This window comes from Schistocerca americana, chromosome 1, assembly GCF_021461395.2.
Source record: "Schistocerca americana isolate TAMUIC-IGC-003095 chromosome 1, iqSchAmer2.1, whole genome shotgun sequence".
NCBI classification, from domain to species: domain Eukaryota; kingdom Metazoa; phylum Arthropoda; class Insecta; order Orthoptera; family Acrididae; genus Schistocerca; species Schistocerca americana.
The window spans coordinates 1091297255-1091315556 of NC_060119.1; the positions used below are offsets into that span (position 1 = coordinate 1091297255).

At 40.5% G+C, this 18302-nt stretch overlaps 1 protein-coding gene across 6 annotated transcripts in view; it reads right to left on the reverse strand.

The window, feature by feature from the left end:
* The window catches only part of LOC124618006, a 119235-nt gene that overhangs the window by 43529 nt on the left and 57404 nt on the right, over positions 1-18302 (reverse strand). For all 6 annotated transcript variants that reach the window (XM_047145314.1, XM_047145315.1, XM_047145311.1 and 3 more), the window contains exons 6-8: positions 13175-13210; positions 12913-13077; positions 12531-12737 (exon numbers count right to left, since the gene is read on the reverse strand). In XM_047145314.1, the coding sequence (XP_047001270.1) occupies positions 12531-12737; positions 12913-13077; positions 13175-13210 (408 nt within the window). The remainder of the gene's footprint in view (positions 1-12530; positions 12738-12912; positions 13078-13174; positions 13211-18302) is intronic.

Sequence of the window (18302 nt, forward strand, 5' to 3'; positions counted from 1 at the left end):
TTAAACTTGACTGTTGTGATTTATTCAGAGAATTTTTATTCTACAAGCATTAAGCATGTATATATGTGTACTGCAACAGTTGATTTGATCTGGCAACAATGCAATGCCCATCCATGAATCACCATCATTTGTAAATCACACTATAACACATATTGTTTGAGTCACTGTAATTTAAAATTTGCCATATATTCTAAAATACGTAGTCCATCCTGCAGGACAAGTGACTGCAGTGAAATAAAATACAAGATTTTTTAATTTTTAGTTTACATGTGACTTGTTGTTCAAAATAGGCTCCCTGTTAGTCAATACACAACTGGAAGCATTAGAAAAATTGTGGGAAACAGTTCAGATACTTTAAGCTATGGTCTTAGCCTTCAGGATATCAGAAATTGTGTGAAAATGCTTTACTTCCACATCCAGTTTCAGTTTTCAAAATAAGCAAAAGCTGCACATAAGCAAATTAGGAGGATTTTCAAGCATTGTGGTACATTTTTGAGCCAATAAATCATATACAATCTTGCTTTTGTGCACTGGTGCATTGTGCAACAAACACCTTGTTGCTTGATTCTGGTAGTCAGATAAAACCCAAACAATCCTCACCCATAAATGATTTAAAACACCACATTAGTAATGTATAGCTCCAGTTTGACCTTCTGGAACAAATTTATTATGGATAATTCTTTTTTAATCAAAGTAAACAGTGAGTGGTGTCTTGGCACAGCTTTTCCACATGCACACTTTTTGTGGTCTCAAAGATTCTGGATGTTTGAAACTTCCTGGCAGATTAAAACTGTGTGCCGGACTGAGACTCGAACTCGGTACCTTTGCCTTTCGCGGGCAAGTGCTCTACCAACTGAGCTACCCAAGCACGACTCGCGCCCTGTCCTCACAACTTTACTTCTGCCCGTACCTCGTCTCCTACCTTCCAAACTTTAAAGAAGCTCTCCTGCGAACCCTGCAGAACTAGCACTCCTGAAAGAAAGGATATTGTGGAGACATGGCTTAGCCACAGCCTGGGGCAACGGAGTTTGAGTCTCGGTCCGGCACACAGTTTTAATCTGCCAGGAAGTTTCATATCAGCGTACACTCTGCTGCAGAGTGAAAATCTCATTCTGGATGTTTCCTTTCCAAACTTTGGCACTTTGTAAGTCACTCTTATTGAAAATGCCATGTTTCATTGGATCCTCAGAGAGTGAGTGGGGCACAGAGGGACAACAGGTCTTCTCTTTGCTGAAATGTTTGGTTAGAATGCAATGCAAAGATGTTTTAGGATTTCCTGTGACCAGCTCAAGTAACCTGTTAGATGCGCAATGATTATTTCAAAGAATTTCTGCCACTTTTTGAACATTTTCTTTGGCTCGAACTGTCACCAAGGCTCCTAGATATGGACTATCTTCAATGATTTCTCTCCAGGTACAAAACCTTTCCTACCACTTAAAAAAATCTTTACAACACATTCTTCACTATCATAACCAGTGTGTATCATTTCAAAAGTGCTTGTGGCAGTTTTACCCAATTTAAAACAAAACTTGATTTTTGTACATTGCTCCTTAGCTCCTTTCATGACTGAAGTTCAAAACATACTGTTTTTTAAAGTTTTAGTTATTATGAGCAGCCTATGGCACTAAATGTAAAATGGAAGGTAGTTGAAATACCATGCTAGTTAATTCATGTGTCCATTCACAGTTGGCAATAGTAGCTATGTGAATATAAAATCAGTCACCTTTCCTGTAGGATAGACTGTGTAGTTTTTAGATTAGTCTTTTGAGCTGCCACAGCTACTTCACAAAAATATTAGATGTTGTTAAATGGAAATATATGTTGCAAAAAGTCCTTATTGTTGATCTATTACTTCAGAATTAATCTTCATTACTGGTGAGACAGTATCTCTCCTAGGATAAATCCTTGGGTTCTGATGGAATAGTACTCATATCTATGTATACTGTTCCTATTTCTTCATTTATAATCACAGAATAGGGCAAGTCACATAAATGTGATATGTGATATAGGGCAGATGTTAGAAGCATCCCCTAGCTGCCTCCTTGCTGTGAAATTTGGAAATAAATGTAGCTTGACAATGTGGAAGAGAGTGTATGTGAAAGAGTGTATCCAAAAGACCAAAGAAAAATAGTAAAAACCTACAAACACTCAGGAAGCCCTGATACTTATGGCACATCCTGTACGACATCAAAAACTGTAATATGTGAAATTGAGATTGCTGAACCACTGACAATATTAATAAGTAAATGCTTCCAAGCTGGACAATTTATAAACTTCCTGAAAATAGCATGCAAAGTACCAATTTACCAGAAAGGTAATTCACATGAATTGTCAACCTAAACGCCCATATTTATAACACCAGTGCCAGTTAAGCTGATGGAATCCATAATGAAAGATCAGCTATTAAGTTATTTTGAAGGAAATAACCTCTTTTATGATACACAGATAGGTTTTCAGAAGGGCACATAACTGACAGCTGTGGTACTCAACTTATTTCCAAAACCATTTCTTTATGGTAAGTAGAGTCTGTCTATATAAGGTAGCAATAAATATCTAGAGCCAGATTACTTGTCTTGTGTGGCAGTAATCTTGTTTACGGGCCACTGGATAGAGTTATGATTAAAATGTAGAGCAAAATATTAAATAATAACGATGGACTTCCTGAATGGAATACTATGTAGAATACAGGAAATCCAAATATTTACTTAGAGCTGACTGATGTGTGGCCCATAGACACACACAACAGAACAAGCTCTTGCCATTTCTATAGCAAAAGTACACATATTCACACACAAACAGACACCAAAATGCACACACCCAGGGCCATGACAAGACTGACTGTTGATTATTGATTACTGAGAGCAGTTCCCTTAGAAGATGGAGATCGTGAGCAATAGGGAAGGAAGTGCGAGGCAAGAAGGGGATAGCAGGGTATTGTGAGGCAGGTATTTCAACAGATGATTCAGTGGCTGCACAACAAGACAAAAGAAGTTCAAAGGGTAGAGCATGTAATATATATAAGAGAAAGAGAGAGAGAGAGAGAGAGAGAGAGAGAGAGAGAGAATATGCCTGCATACCTGGGTGGGTGGGTGGTGGTGGGGGGTGGGGTGGGGGGGAGTGAATGGTGGGAGAAGGCAGTGCAGGTGAGGCAGTGGGAAACAGTCTCAATGCCAATGCAAAATTTACCATGGAAGTAGAAAAGGACAACACCCATGGACTGATACCTGCACAAACTATCAAATCACCGCCTGAGCCTGAAAAGATGCATGATTAGTACGTTTGTAACATGAGGAAGACAAATATTTGAGCCACAGCACCTCAGACATGAAACACAACACTTATAAAGAGTTCTGAAGAGCAATCGGCACTCCACAAATGATTTTAGAAGTATAACAGAGGTAAACAGTTTGTGTAGTGAGACATCAGAAAAAGAAATGTCTGGTATGGCCTTTCTACCATACATTCCCAGAGTTGCGGACAGAAACAGCCATATAATCCGCAAACACAGCATAAAGACTATTTACAAACTGACAAGTAAGATCAAAGAGTGTCTCAGATCGGCAATATACTGCATACCATGCACATGTGGGAAGGTTTATGTTGGTATGACTGGACAATCAATCAACATCAGGATAACAGAACATAAGCGGCATTGCAGGTTGGGCCAGGTGGAGAAATCGGCTGTGGCAGAGTGCGCACTGCATGAGACTGACCATGTAGTAAAATTTGCCGACACATAAGTTCTGGATGTAGAGAAGACCTATCACACCCGCTTGTTCAGAGAAGCTATAGAAATACACAAACATGAGAAAATCTTCAACAAGAAAGAAGAAAGCCTCAAGGTAAATGGATCCTGGCTTCCTGTACTGCTGCGAATGACCATTGCAGGTAGCCTGAGAACCATACCTGAAATGACCAAGGTGAAGCCCTTGGACGTTGGCACGCCAGGTACAAACAGTCTGTGGCAGTGAGCTCAGCTCCAGTCCACCATCAGCAATGGAGGGTGAAACTTTGACATTGCCAGCCACTCGTGCTGGCAAAATGATAAAAAAATCATCAGATGAATGTCGGCTGAAGAAACCAAGACAGAAGCCAACAGGCAGTTTTTCAACACGTGGCTACGAAAACCTTAACAATTTTGGATCTTTTTTGTGTAAACCACTCGTAAACATCACCTAGATCCATGCTCATGGCAAGCTTCATAGTTTTATGACTTGTTGATCCTTCAGTAAATTAAGCTTAGGTAAAAAATTTGTGATACTTCTTTTGTTTCTTCGTATCCACAATTGGCAACTTACCAAGCTCACACTCATTAGATTACTTGATCAGAGATTCACCTTTATCTAACATTTTATTAATGTCACATTTATCTCTCAAAGAAAGGACAACATGTTGACATCCAAGCACTTTATATCGCAAGTGTACTTTGCAAAGTTGACATAAGTGATCATTATAGAGCATGAAGGATTACTATTCTCAGCAGGACAGCATTGGTACAGGAAGGGCAACACTCATAAGAGAGTAACAGTTTGGGTAATCAGTCATTGGATTGACTGATGTTCAGATAGTTGACACACTGTAATTGTGGGCTAGGATGTGGTTGACTAGGAGGATTAGGAAAGAGGTGGAGGGTTTAGTTTCAGAAGAACATAGTGTAAGGTAGTATTCCATGGCTGCAAGGCCATGGACATGGGAAATGTTCATATATAAGGATATTGGATCCACAGTGACCAACAAGGAGTCTGGAGGTAACAAGACAGGGACGGTGGAAAGGCAGTGAAGGACATGAGCAGTGTCTTGAATGTCAGATGGGATGTTATGGATTATATTTAGGTGTTGGTCAACAGAAGCTGAGGTTCTGTGGGAGCATTGTACCCAGCCACAATGGAATGACCAATAAGGAGACAAGGTGGGATTGGGTTTGTGGAGTTTGGGAAGTAGATAAAAGGAAGGAGTGTGGGGCATGGGGGGTAGCTGATGTGAGAAAGGAGATGGATTCAGGTGTCAGGTTTTGGGATGGACCTAAGTCCATGAGGAGCTGCTACAGGTCCTGCTGGACTCCTGAGATGGGATCATGGTTGTAAGGTTTGTATGCAGCAGTGTCAGGAAGTTGTCAAGAGACCCTCAACCACATAGGTTTTATGATCCATGGCCACTGTTGTGGAGTCTTTGACTGCAGGAAAGATGATAAGTTCTGGATTGGGTTTCAAGTTATGAATAGTTGTATGTTCCATGGGAGTGACATTGGACTCGCTGAGGAGGAATGTAGGAAAGGACAGTGAGACCAGGTTAGAAGTGAGAAATTTCTCAAAGACTGCCAGGGGATGACTTGGTGGAAGGGCAGGAGGATCAAAGTTGGAGGGAGATTGGAACTGTTTCAAACAAGGTTCTGTGTGGAGTTTTTCACCAAGAGCTGTCAGTGGGGGGTGTGGTGAAGAGATGTTTTCACTGTAGAGAATGAGTAAAGAAAAGAAGGTCTTCTACAAGTCCAGCATGGTTGGATTTAGGTTTAGGGCTGAAGCTGAGGGCTTTAGAAAGTACTGACACCCCTGTAAGGGTCAGAGCTTTGCCAAAAAGGTTGACAACAGTGTTACAGTATGGATATTGAGGGGCAGTAGGCAGTGTATTTCATGGAGAGTGAAGGACGTTTTTGGGGATGTGGAAGGTGGAATAAGGCAGCAAGGCATAGTTACGAGCCATGAGGCATTGATCAGAGAAGAGTTAGATCAGAGTGGTAGACTCTTTTTGGCTATGGGTAATTGTATGTGAGCATAGGACAAGAGTAGGTGGGACAGCTTTTTCAAATGGTGCTAGGAATGCTGTTCCAACTGGTGAATGGGGAGAGTTTCTGTTGCAGTGATAGTTTTGCAGGAAGTTGTGGTTACAGAATGAAAAGATGTGAGAGGAACAGAAACTATCAAAGCACCAGACAAGATTTCAAAAAGAGAATGTATGATTGGTGTTTTGCTAGACCAAACCAGAGTTTTTGAATTGGTGGAGGTAGAATGAGCATGGATTCAGATGGTCAGGAGACAAAAGCAGTGACTGGAAACATTAGCAAAAAGTAGTTACAAGGACTGAAAATAAGAAGGTGAAACTTTATGCTTAAAGTGTTATGATGGAAATAAATTGTGGGTATTATATAGAGAGCTATGTTGGAAGTTATAAAAAAGGTAACTGTGGATGCAACATCCTTGAATCCGCCCCCGGTAGCTGAGTGGTCAGTGCAACAGAATGTCAATCCTAGGGGCCCGGGTTCAATTCCCAGCTGGATCAGAGATTTTCTCCACTCAGGACTGGATGTTGTGTTGTCCTCATCATCATCATCATTTCATCCCCATTGAAGTGCAAGTTGCCGAAGGGGCATCAAATCAAAAGACTTGCACCCGGAGAACTGTCTACCTGACGGGAGGCCCTAGTCACACGACATTCACATTTAACATCCTTATACAGCAACATACTCTAGGCCCAAGTCCTTCCAGTCATGGAACACTATCTTTCCTCATAACCTCAACACCTACTCCCAAATTTGCTTCACCTATTCTTTCTCAACTCAACAAGCCATCTTCCTAGATGTCAATCTCTACTATTCACATGGCTTTCATAAATATGTCTGTTCATATTGACGACACTCACTAACATTATCTCCACTATGGCAACTGTCAATTGTTCCATGTCAAAAAGTCTCATCCTTGCAACCTCTCCACTTGTGGATGCCACATGTAGTGATTCTTCTGGAAAAACTGGAATTATCAGGCAATTATATTTTACCTGGAAAAATCAGGAATTTCATAACATCTCAGGGAATCCTTTTTTTTTTACCTAACAGTGAAATTTAATTTTATTGAGTTTTATAAATCATAATTTTTAAAATTTCAAACTGTGTTAACTACATGAATATTATTCCATAGAAATTAATAGAGGGAAACATTCCACGTGGGAAAAATATATCTAAAAACAAAGATGATGTGACTTACCAAATGAAAGCGCTGGCACGTCGATAGACACACAAACAAACACAAACATACACACAAAATTCAAGCTTTCACAACAAACTGTTGCCTCATCAGGAAAGAAGGAAGGAGAGGGAAAGACGAAAGGATGTGGGTTTTACGGCGAGGGTAAGGAGTCATTCCAATCCCAGGAGCGGAAAGACTTACCTTAGGGGGAAAAAAGGACGGGTATACACTCGCACACACACACACACATCCATCCACACATATACAGACACAAGCAGACATATTTAAAGACAAAGAGTTTGGGCGGGGATGTCAGTCGAGGCGGAAGTGCAGAGGCAAAGATGTTGTTGAATGACAGGTGAGGTATGAGTGGCAGCAACTTGAAATTAGTGGAGATTGAGGCCTGGCGGATAACGGGAAGAGAGGATATATTGAAGAGCAAGTTCCCATCTCCGGAGTTCGGATAGGTTGGTGTTAGTGGGAAGTATCCAGATAACCTGGACGGTGTAACACTGTGCCAAGATGTGCTGGCCATGCACCAAGGCATGTTTAGCCACAGGGTGATCCTCATTACCAACAAACACTGTCTGCCTGTGTCCATTCATGCGAATGAACAGTTTGTTGCTGGTCATTCCCACATAGAATGCATCACAGTGTAGGCAGGTCAGTTGGTAAATCACGTGGGTGCTTTCACACGTGGCTCTGCCTTTGATTGTGTACACCTTCCGGGTTACAGGACTGGAGTAGGTGGTGGTGGGAGGGTGCATGGGACAGGTTTTACACCACGGGCAGTTACAAGGGCAGGAGCCAGAGGGTAGGGAAGGTGGTTTGGGTATTTCATAGGGATGAACTAAGAGGTTACGAAGGTTAGGTGGATGGCGGAAAGACACTCTTGGTGTAGTGGGGAGGATTTCATGAAGGATGGATCTCATTTCAGGGCAGGATTTGAGGAAGTCGTATCCCTGCTGGAGAGCCACATTCAGAGTCTGATCCAGTCCCAGAAAGTATCCTGTCACATGTGGGGCACTTTTGTGTTTCTTCTGTGCGAGGTCCGTCCTCCATCACAGCGGGACCCACCTCCTCTTCCTCAAAATCACCCTCTCCAAACCTTCCAGGAATTTCTGACTTCCAGCCTTGCCTCTCAATCCTTCTTAAAAAACCTTAATCCTACTCCCAACATCACCACTGCTGAAGCCCAGGCTATCCGTGATCTGAAGGCTGACCGGTCCATCGTCATCCTTCCGGCGGACAAGGGTTCCACGACCGTGATACTTGATCGTCGAGAGTATGTGGCTGAGGGACTGCGTCAGCTTTCAGACAACACCACATACAAAGTTTGCCAAGGTAATCCCATTCCTGATGTCCAGGCGGAGCTTCAAGGAATCCTCAGAACCTTAGGCCCCCTACAAAACCTTTCACCTGACTCCATCAACCTCCTGACCCCACCGACACCCCGCACCCCTACCTTCCTCCTAAAATTCACAAACCCAATCATCCCGGCCGCCCCATTGTAGCTGGTTACCAAGTCCCCACAGAACGTATCTCTGCCTACGTAGATCAACACCTTCAACCCATTACATGCAGTCTCCCATCCTTCATCAAAGACACCAACCACTTTCTCGAATGCCTGGAATCCTTACCCAATCCGTTACCCCCGGAAACCATCCTTGTAACCATTGATGCCACTTCCTTATACACAAATATCCCGCACGTCCAGGGCCTCGCTGCGATGGAGCATTTCCTTTCACGCCAATCACCTGCCACTCTACCTAAAACCTCTTTCCTCATTACCTTAGCCAGCTTCATCCTGACCCACAACTTCTTCACTTTTGAAGGCCAGACATACCAACAATTAAAGGGAACAGCCATGGGTACCAGGATGGCCCCCTCGTACACCAACCTATTCATGGGTTGCTTAGAGGAAGCCGTCTTGGTTACCCAGGCCTGCCAACCCAAAGTTTGGTACAGATTTATTGATGACATCTTCATGATCTGGACTCACAGTGAAGAAGAACTCCAGAATTTCCTCTCCAACCTCAACTCCTTTGGTTCCATCAGATTCACCTGCTCCTACTCCAAATCCCATGCCACTTTCATTGATGTTGACCTCCACCTGTCCAATGGCCAGCTTCACACGTCCGTCCACATCAAACCCACCAACAAGCAACAGTACCTCCATTATGACAGCTGCCACCCATTCCACATCAAACGGTCCCTTCCCTACAGCCTAGGTCTTCGTGGCAAACGAATCTGCTCCAGTCCGGAATCCCTGAACCATTACACCAACAACCTGACAACAGCTTTCATATCCCGCAACTACCCTCCCGACCTGGTACAGAAGCAAATAACCAGAGCCACTTCCTCATCCTCTCAAACCCAGAACTTCCCACAGAAGAAACACAAAAGTGCCCCACTTGTGACAGGATACTTTCCGGGACTGGATCAGACTCTGAATGTGGCTCTCCAGCAGGGATACGACTTCCTCAAATCCTGCCCTGAAATGAGACCCATCCTTCATGAAATCCTCTCCACTACACCAAGAATGTCTTTCCGCCGTCCACCTAACCTTCGTAACCTCTTAGTTCATCCCTATGAAATTCCCAAACCACCTTCCCTACCCTCTGGCTCCTACCCTTGTAACCGCCCCCGGTGTAAAACCTGTCCCATGCACCCTCCCACCACCACCTACTCCAGTCCTGTAACCCGGAAGGTGTACACGATCAAAGGCAGAGCCACATGTGAAAGCACCCACGTGATTTACCAACCGACCTGCCTACACTGTGATGCATTCTATGTGGGAATGACCAGCAACAAACTGTCCATTCACATGAATGGACACAGGCAGACAGTGTTTGTTGGTAATGAGGATCACCCTGTGGCTAAACATGCCTTGGTGCACGGCCAGCACATCTTGGCACAGTGTTACACTGTCCGGGTCCCGGAGATGGGAACTTGCTCTTCAATATATCCTCTCTTCCCGTTATCCGCCAGGCCTCAATCTCCACTAATTTAAAGTTGCCGCCACTCATACCTCACCTGTCATTCAACAACATCTTTGCCTCTGCACTTCCGCCTCGACTGACATCCCCGCCCAAACTCTTTGTCTTTAAATATGTCTGCTTGTGTCTGTATATGTGTGGATGGATATGTGTGTGTGTGCGAGTGTATACCTGTCCTTTTTTCCCCCTAAGGTAAGTCTTTCCGCTCCCGGGATTGGAATGACTCCTTACCCTCTCCCTAAAACCCACATCCTTTTGTCTTTCCCTCTCCTTCCCTCTTTCCTGATGAGGCAACAGTTTGTTGCAAAAGCTTGAATTTTGTGTGTATGTTTGTGTGTCTATCGACGTGCCAGCGCTTTCGTTTGGTAAGTCACATCATCTTTGTTTTTAGATATATTATTCCATAGAAATTATCATTGTTTAAAAACAGTGGTTAAACTGCTGTTTATCCCCACCCTCTCAACTCACCATTGATTTATCATGAGATTCCTGACAGCATCTTTCCCTCACAGCTGAGATTCTCAGGTTTTTTTTTTTTTCAAATTTGAGGAGCCACCCTGAATTGATGTACCTTCACTGGAAAGCAGGAGTTGTCAAAATGTTATGATAACTTTACCAGGGCCTTTACTGACAGACAGAATCACATCCAGCTAATCCATAAACAGATCTCCCGTGCCATCTCTTCCTCTGACAACATCCAAAGTAGTGTTTCACCACCCACTGAACTTACAGAATGTCCTTGTCATACGTGTTCCAATCCTGCTCCTGATCCTGCACTCCATTGATCATTGCCTTGTGGTCGATCCAGGTGCAAGACCTATCCCATACACCAACTCACTACCTCCTACTGCAGTCCAGTAACAGGCATTTCCTATCCTACAAAAGGCAGGGTCACACTTGGAAGCAGCCACATTGTATATCACTGTGCAGCATTCTATGTGGGATGACAAGTAATGAACTGTCTACTCATACATATGGCCACTGCCAAACTGTGGCAAATTGTAAACTAGAAACACTGAACATGCTGTACACCACAACACAAATGGCTTCAACAGCTGCTTCATTACATGAACCATTCAGATACTCCCTTTCAGCAAAAGTTTCTGTGCATTACACACATGGGATTTGTCTCTCCAGCATGTCCTGCACTCTGGCAATCCTCCTGGCCTAAACCTCCACTAATTTGGTTCCCACCACCTCACCTTACCTTTTCTCTTCTCTCTTCACTCTTTACCACTCAGATGGTGTACTGCTGCCCTCTCCTACCAATCACCCCCCCCCCCCTTTCCCATGCAGGCATTCTCTCTCTCTCTCTCTCTCTCTCTCTCTCTCTATCTCTCTCTCTCTCACCCCCCTCTTCCTATCCACTTTCCCTCCCTGACCTCCCCTTCATCTCCACCTTGTTCTCCTCCCTCTCTCCATCTATTATATGTTCTACATCTGAACACCTTTTGTCTTGCTGTGCAGCAGCTGAGTCATCCACTGAAAGACCTGCCTCACATTATCCCACAATCCCCCTTCCTTGCATTGTGCATCCTTCTCTATCCCATCCCACCTCGATCTACTCAGGCAACTGCTCTCAATGGTCTGTAGCAAGAGCAAGAGCTTGAAAGCAGTTGTGAATACTGTATTCTGTTGTATGTTTCTATGTGCCACAAATCAGTCAGCTCTAGGTGAGTGGTTGCCTTTCCTTTAATGTATGTAGAAAAAAGTGTTAAGCAACTGAAATCAGCCCTTTCAAATAACTAAAATTATTTAAGCAGCACACAGCAGGAAAGTTCTGAAGGGGCAACAGTGTCATCTTTTACATACTCAATTGGCATTTGGAGTGATAGCTCATAGCAGTGATGGGAGCTGTGAGCTACTGTGCTGACTTACTGGTGGTCCAACTCCAGCAGCTGTCCTGCATGAGCTACATTTTCTGTTTGAGATTTTCCCAGATTTCTCTTCAGACCCATGAAACACTAACTTTGCCCTAAAAAGTCTGTTGTAATCAGCTTAATATCTGATATCTCTAGCATTGCAGCTTGTTGTTGAAGTCAGCAGTAGCTTGCAACAGCTTCCCAATAGTGGCAGCTCTTGTCAGCTTGGAGTTGCAGTCGGGAGGCCTTAAACCTGCCTCATGTGCCCACAAACCTTCCTAGTGAATCAGTCTATCTATTAGTGAAAGCTGTATTGAAATCCCTGCAGTAGTTCCTGAGATTAGCCCACATGTATGGACAGAATATGCAGTGTGGACTTTAATTAATAAAATATACTGATGTTTACAATGAGTTCTGTCATCCACCATTAGATGGCTATGCCATCATTTTCACAGTGCCAAAGGACTTTAATTCATCATAGTTCAGCCAATTTGCATGAATATTTAGAAATTATTAACATAATTCTATCTCTCTCTATTACTGAAAACTGTACAAAAATCCCAAAAGTAGTTCCCAAGATTAGCCCAAACATACAGACAGAAACCACAGCAGGAGACTTTAATTTACATAGATACAGATAGAAGATAAGGCACTTCCATAACAATACTAATGTTTTTAAAGAAACTAAGTGACTTTTTCTTATAGCTTACCCATGTAACTGAATGCTGCATAAACAATAGCAAGACGAGATGTAGGACCAAACGATCCACGAAGTGACACATAAAAACCAACATCAACAGGAACTACATGCTCTCTGTAGCGTGGTGGCTGCAGCTGTGTCACTGGATGGCGCAGAGTTTCTAGGACTGGTTGTTCAGATGTAACGCCACGTAGGATTTCAAGTTCAGTGTTTCCAGCTGACAATAAGACAAATTTCTTAGTGGTCTTGATGTAATAAGTGAGTATAATCACACAATACAGACTCGAAATCTATATGGAATTTCTAAACTTATAACTGTCAATAATTTGATCTAAAAACAAATTAAGAGGAATGTTAAAAACTGAAAACTGATGTAATATGCAGTCACTCACCCATGTCCATAAATGTTGCTACTTTCAAATACAGATGTGTTTTGAGATGTAGATAGTTTTTTGGGGGTCTTATGAGCCACACACAGTCATACATCTTAACACCATTTGTTACCATGTTCATCATAGTTATAGCTCCACCAAAGTTTTCTACTGTACCTCCACAATCTGAAAATAATTTATGGGTAAATACAATCAACTACAGTATTTTACATTTTGTCGTTGTGAGAACACTTCCTAATAATTACAAAAAACTGAATTTTACCTGTAACTGGTTTAATTGCTTTCTCAGGAATGTTACCTGCAATAACAAAAATTAGTTTTTTTAAGAATTTTTAAGCAGTGTCTTAGAAGAGAAATGTTAATATTATTTTACTCTTAGTATTATTTTCAAAACTACCATTTACATAACTGATGAAGTTGTTACAGTGCACAAATGTGATCTAAACTTAGCATTCAAGAATTTGAAGTAAACAGTGAAAAGATTGGTTGCTGATAATCTGAGAACTGAATGAAAGCAAACCCTGTTGCTTTTTACCTGAGTGCTGTTGCATTAATCACCAAATATGTAACATTGCCTCAAATTACAATTGTGTAGAATTTTTTATGCAGTGTCACAACTGCATAATTTACATCCAAATTTATGACTGTGTTCTGAAAGTCATATGAGTATCTTGTGTTGGAGAGAGTATGGGAAGATAATTTCTATGAATTCAAAAGTATAATTATATATTTTGTTTCAAAGAAAGATAATGTTAACAACTTAAACATTAATCAAACTACACAGTAAGATTCTGTCCTCATTCTAAATTTTTCTCCATGTTTTTTATTCTATTTTCCCTTGGCTGTGCAGAAAAGAACACTTGATTCTGAATGACTCATACTGCACCCACAAGCTTAAATGCATTCATGAGTCATTCTACAAGCTAGACATGATTTTGAGGTGGGTAGCTCCCTTCTCTTTTCCTATAATTTGCCATTAGTTAAACATTAGAATATAAATCAGGAATAAGAAATAAGGTCAAAAGCCAAATGGTGCAAATTTATATCATTGTTAATTCCAACTTGATTCCTACAATTTCCGTATACCATGACTCAGAGTTTGCACTCAGTTCTCCTTCTCTTCTTCATCTGTATATATTCCTTTTATCTTTTCACACAACTAAGAAGTTATGAAAGAAGGATGGCATGGATGAAACAAATGATGTGTGGGAGGAGTGTTACGTGGAACATGAGTGATTTTGGAAGGAATATATTCATATAATGGATGATAGTGTAAATGAATGTCGAGGTGAAAAAGATATATGAATCATTAATAAGTGGTTTTGGAAGGAATATATTGATATAATGGATGATAGTGTAAATGAATGTCGAGGTGAAAAAGATATATGAATCATTAATAACCATCAATGATGTAAATGAGGTGTGAACAATGCAGACAATGAATGAAACTCTCGGTAAAATAAATGATATTGAGCAGGAAGGTAATTTCAACAGAGCATGTGTGTCATTGGAGGTTAGTGGTGACGTAAATGAGGAGCAGTTAGTTGTGACTAAGGTAGATAACAAATGTAAATGGAATGTTTGCTAATAGCGAATGAAATTTGTAATTTGTTATTTATTTGCATGAAACATGTAATTACATGCATAGCAATTAGTAATACAATACAACAGTATACAATCTAATTTTACTTTGTAATAGGAACTTCAGAATGTAGTCCAAATTATTTGACATAATAATACTTTAGATTTTAGTTTCTACAGTAAGCTATAGAAGCACTGCTCAATGAGCCATGATTTTAGATGTTTTTTGAATGTCTCTCCAGTTATTACCTTCAGTTCATTTGGCACTGCATTGAAGTATTTTGCCCCATTAATACATGGACTGTTTGCAGTTTTTTCAGTCTTCTGTGTATAATATGGTAATTTTGTAATTGTCTAGTATTGTGATAATGAATTTCTATATTACGACATGTATATTTCTTATATTCTACAATTAATACTATTGTTTCAAACATATACATAGAGTAGATAGTCAGAATTTTTAATTTTATAAACAAATCTTTAAACTATATTCTAGCATCATTTTTGCCTACTATTCTCAAGGCTCTTTTCTGGAGTTAAATACTCGGTCTACATGAGTTTTGGAAGCCCCACCCCACAATGCAAGACCATATGCTAGAAATGGATGTATTAAACCAAAATGCATCATTCTCATCATTTGGGTATTGACATATGGAGCTATTCTTCTTAAAAAATATAAGCTAGATAATAGCCTTGCACATACATTGTCAATTTGTTGTGTCCATAGTAGTTTGCCATCTATGCATATGCCTCGGATTTACACTCACTGCAGATTTTCCCTAAAATATTACTATCTTGAGAATCAATACAAGTTTGCAAATCACCAACATTGAAGGGGATTATATCTGTTTTTTGTAAGTTGACTTTTAGATTGTCATTTTCAAACTTTTCCTTTGCAATATTTATAAATTTTTTTTACCTCTATGCCGAGATTAAGGATATCATTTCCCCATCAAAGGCCTGAAGCGTCATCTGCATACATTGTAATGAAGGTATCATTTTTTAATATCTTTGGGAAATCATTAACGTAACATATAAAAAGGAAGGGACCAATTATTGATCCCTGAGGCACACCAAATTTAATATCACTGACCCTTGATGTATAACTTTTTAATGTTTCTCCCTTATTGTGTGAGATTGAGGTACATTGTCTTCTGTTTTTTAAATACAATGTGATGAGGTGCAATAGTTTTCCACTTATGCCATCTGTGGCCAGTTTTGACAGAAGTACCTCATGATCAATCCTATCAAAAGCCTTTGACAGGTCTAGGAAAACTCCAACTACTTGCATGCCTTCATCAATTTTGTCAAGAGCTTTCTGCATAAATTGAAGTGTTGCAGTCATGGTGCTACGACCACTTCTGAAACCATGAAGAAAATCTCCCAGGATGTTGTGCTTATTATAATGCTCTAACATATATTTCAGAATTATTTTTTCAATTAACTTGCTAAAAATGGAAGTTAAAGCGAGTGGTCTGTAATTTTCTACTAGTTGTTTATCACTTTTTTTTGTAGAGAGCTTTAACAATGGCTAATTTCAGTATGTCAGGGAACACTCCTTTTGAGACACTATTTATTAGATGCACCAAAGGATATGCAATATTGTTTTCGCACTGTTTAAATAAAAATGGAGAAATTTCATACCAGCCAGCGGATTTTTTGTTTTTACATTCTCTGATGAGCTGCAAAATATCCTTGATTTCAAGTCCATGGAGTTGATTAGCTTCAGAATTGTTCTCAGCAAGACTTCCAACAGGTACTTTATCTGTGGTACAAAAGTCAGATTCTATGGTATCTATGAAATAGTCATTAAAAATGTTACTGATCTCTTGAGGATTGGTGACATCAATATTGTTATTAGATATCTCTACGTTGATATTACCTTTTAGTTTTGTTTTATTGTCTCTTATTTCATTTACTATTGACCAGCAGTTCTTCGAAATATAATCTGAATTTTGTATTTTTGAGTTAATCTTTTCAGCTTTCAATCTTTTGACTTGCTTGCAAAACTGGTACTTGTATTGTTTGTATTTATCCCTGTGCTCATTGTTTTTGATCTCCCTTTGTATCATATACATTTCTTCCATTTTTTCTTTCAGTTCTTTGGTAGAATTATCAAATTCAACAGGTGATGGGAATTGTAAGCTGCTGAGCTTAATAAGGAAAAGGTATAGGGAATTTTGACAATTAGCAGTAATATAAATGAGTTACCAATAATTGAAGTGGAAGCAAATGAGACTGACTAACAGTGTAGGGTTTTGGGTGAAACTATGAATAAATGTGATACTAGTATGAGTGGTTTTGTTACGCAAAAAGTTGTTGCTACAAATATTGATGTCTTTGATGATGCTGAGGCAATGTATTCAAGTAATGAATGACGTTTTTGGCAAAATAGATGACACTGTGAATGGATGCCAGATTGTGAATGAAGGTGGAAATTTGATTGTAAATAATGATGAAGGTAATCTGCCATTAATTCAAAATAGTGTAACTGATTTGTGCATGTGATGGCGCCGGGTAAAAGTGTACAAATTGCCGATCCTGCAGTTCCAACGAATTTCGACCGTAATAAGTGCAAAATATGTTCGAAAAGAGTTATACGAGGTATTCTGTGTATTAACTGTAATTACTGGTATCACGAAAAATGCGTCAAAGTTAACCTGAAATACTTTAACAGTGAAGAACAGTGGACATGCTGCCAGTGCATCATACAAGCAGCTGAATCCAAAGTAAACAATACTCTAAAAACGCAGGATCACATAATTATGTCGTTGAAACAAGAAATAATGGACCTCAACCTGAAGCTTGAAAGCCTACTGGTGAAGTATCATGAACTATTACTGAAGTGTAATGAACTTGAAGTGGCAGTAACCAATAAAACCATGAACAATGAACTCGTTATCCGCACACCGAACTTAAATATCGGTAACAAAAATTGGCGTTCGATGGGACAACGTACTACGAGAAATAGTCAAGCCGTAAATCGTGCTCAGAATGCAATGCTCAGAAATCGTGTGTTGTCTAGCGCCACGTGTGATCGTAGCCCTGTAAAATCTGAATGTAAACAAACTGCAACTGAAAACAAAGCTAATGTGGGGGTACGCCTACGTGAAATGGATCCAGAAAGTGATTTTAAAAGTGTAACTACTGATAACCGCCGGGTGCAAGATGCTAGCAAGGTCAATTTGCAATCTAACTTTGCTCAATATCTTACGCGAAAATTAACCCAAAGTGAACAATCCGCCACAAAGTGTATGAATAATCCGCCGATGAACATAATCTCTCAAGCACCAATATATGTGCAGGACAAAAACGAAAGAAATTCCAGAACGTTACATAACAAGAAAATCTCGGAAAAAATGAAAGTACTAATATTAAGTGACAGTCATGGAAGAGACTGTGCTGAAATACTGCAAGACAAACTAGGGCCCTCATACCAGGTAAAAAGCATAGTAAAACCTGGCGCCCCACTAAAAGAAGTGATAAAAAACGCAGAATATTTGACAAGAAGCTTCGGTACACTTGATACTTTGATTGTAACAAGCCGGCCGAAGTGGCCGTGCGGTTAAAGGCGCTGCAGTCTGGAACCGCAAGACCGCTACGGTCGCAGGTTCGAATCCTGCCTCGGGCATGGATGTTTGTGATGTCCTTAGGTTAGTTAGGTTTAACTAGTTCTAAGTTCTAGGGGACTAATGACCTCAGCAGTTGAGTCCCATAGTGCTCAGAGCCATTTGAACCATTTTTTTGATTGTAATAGGGGGTTCTAACGACATAGACAAACCTCTCGATCTAATGTTGAAGCATGTGGT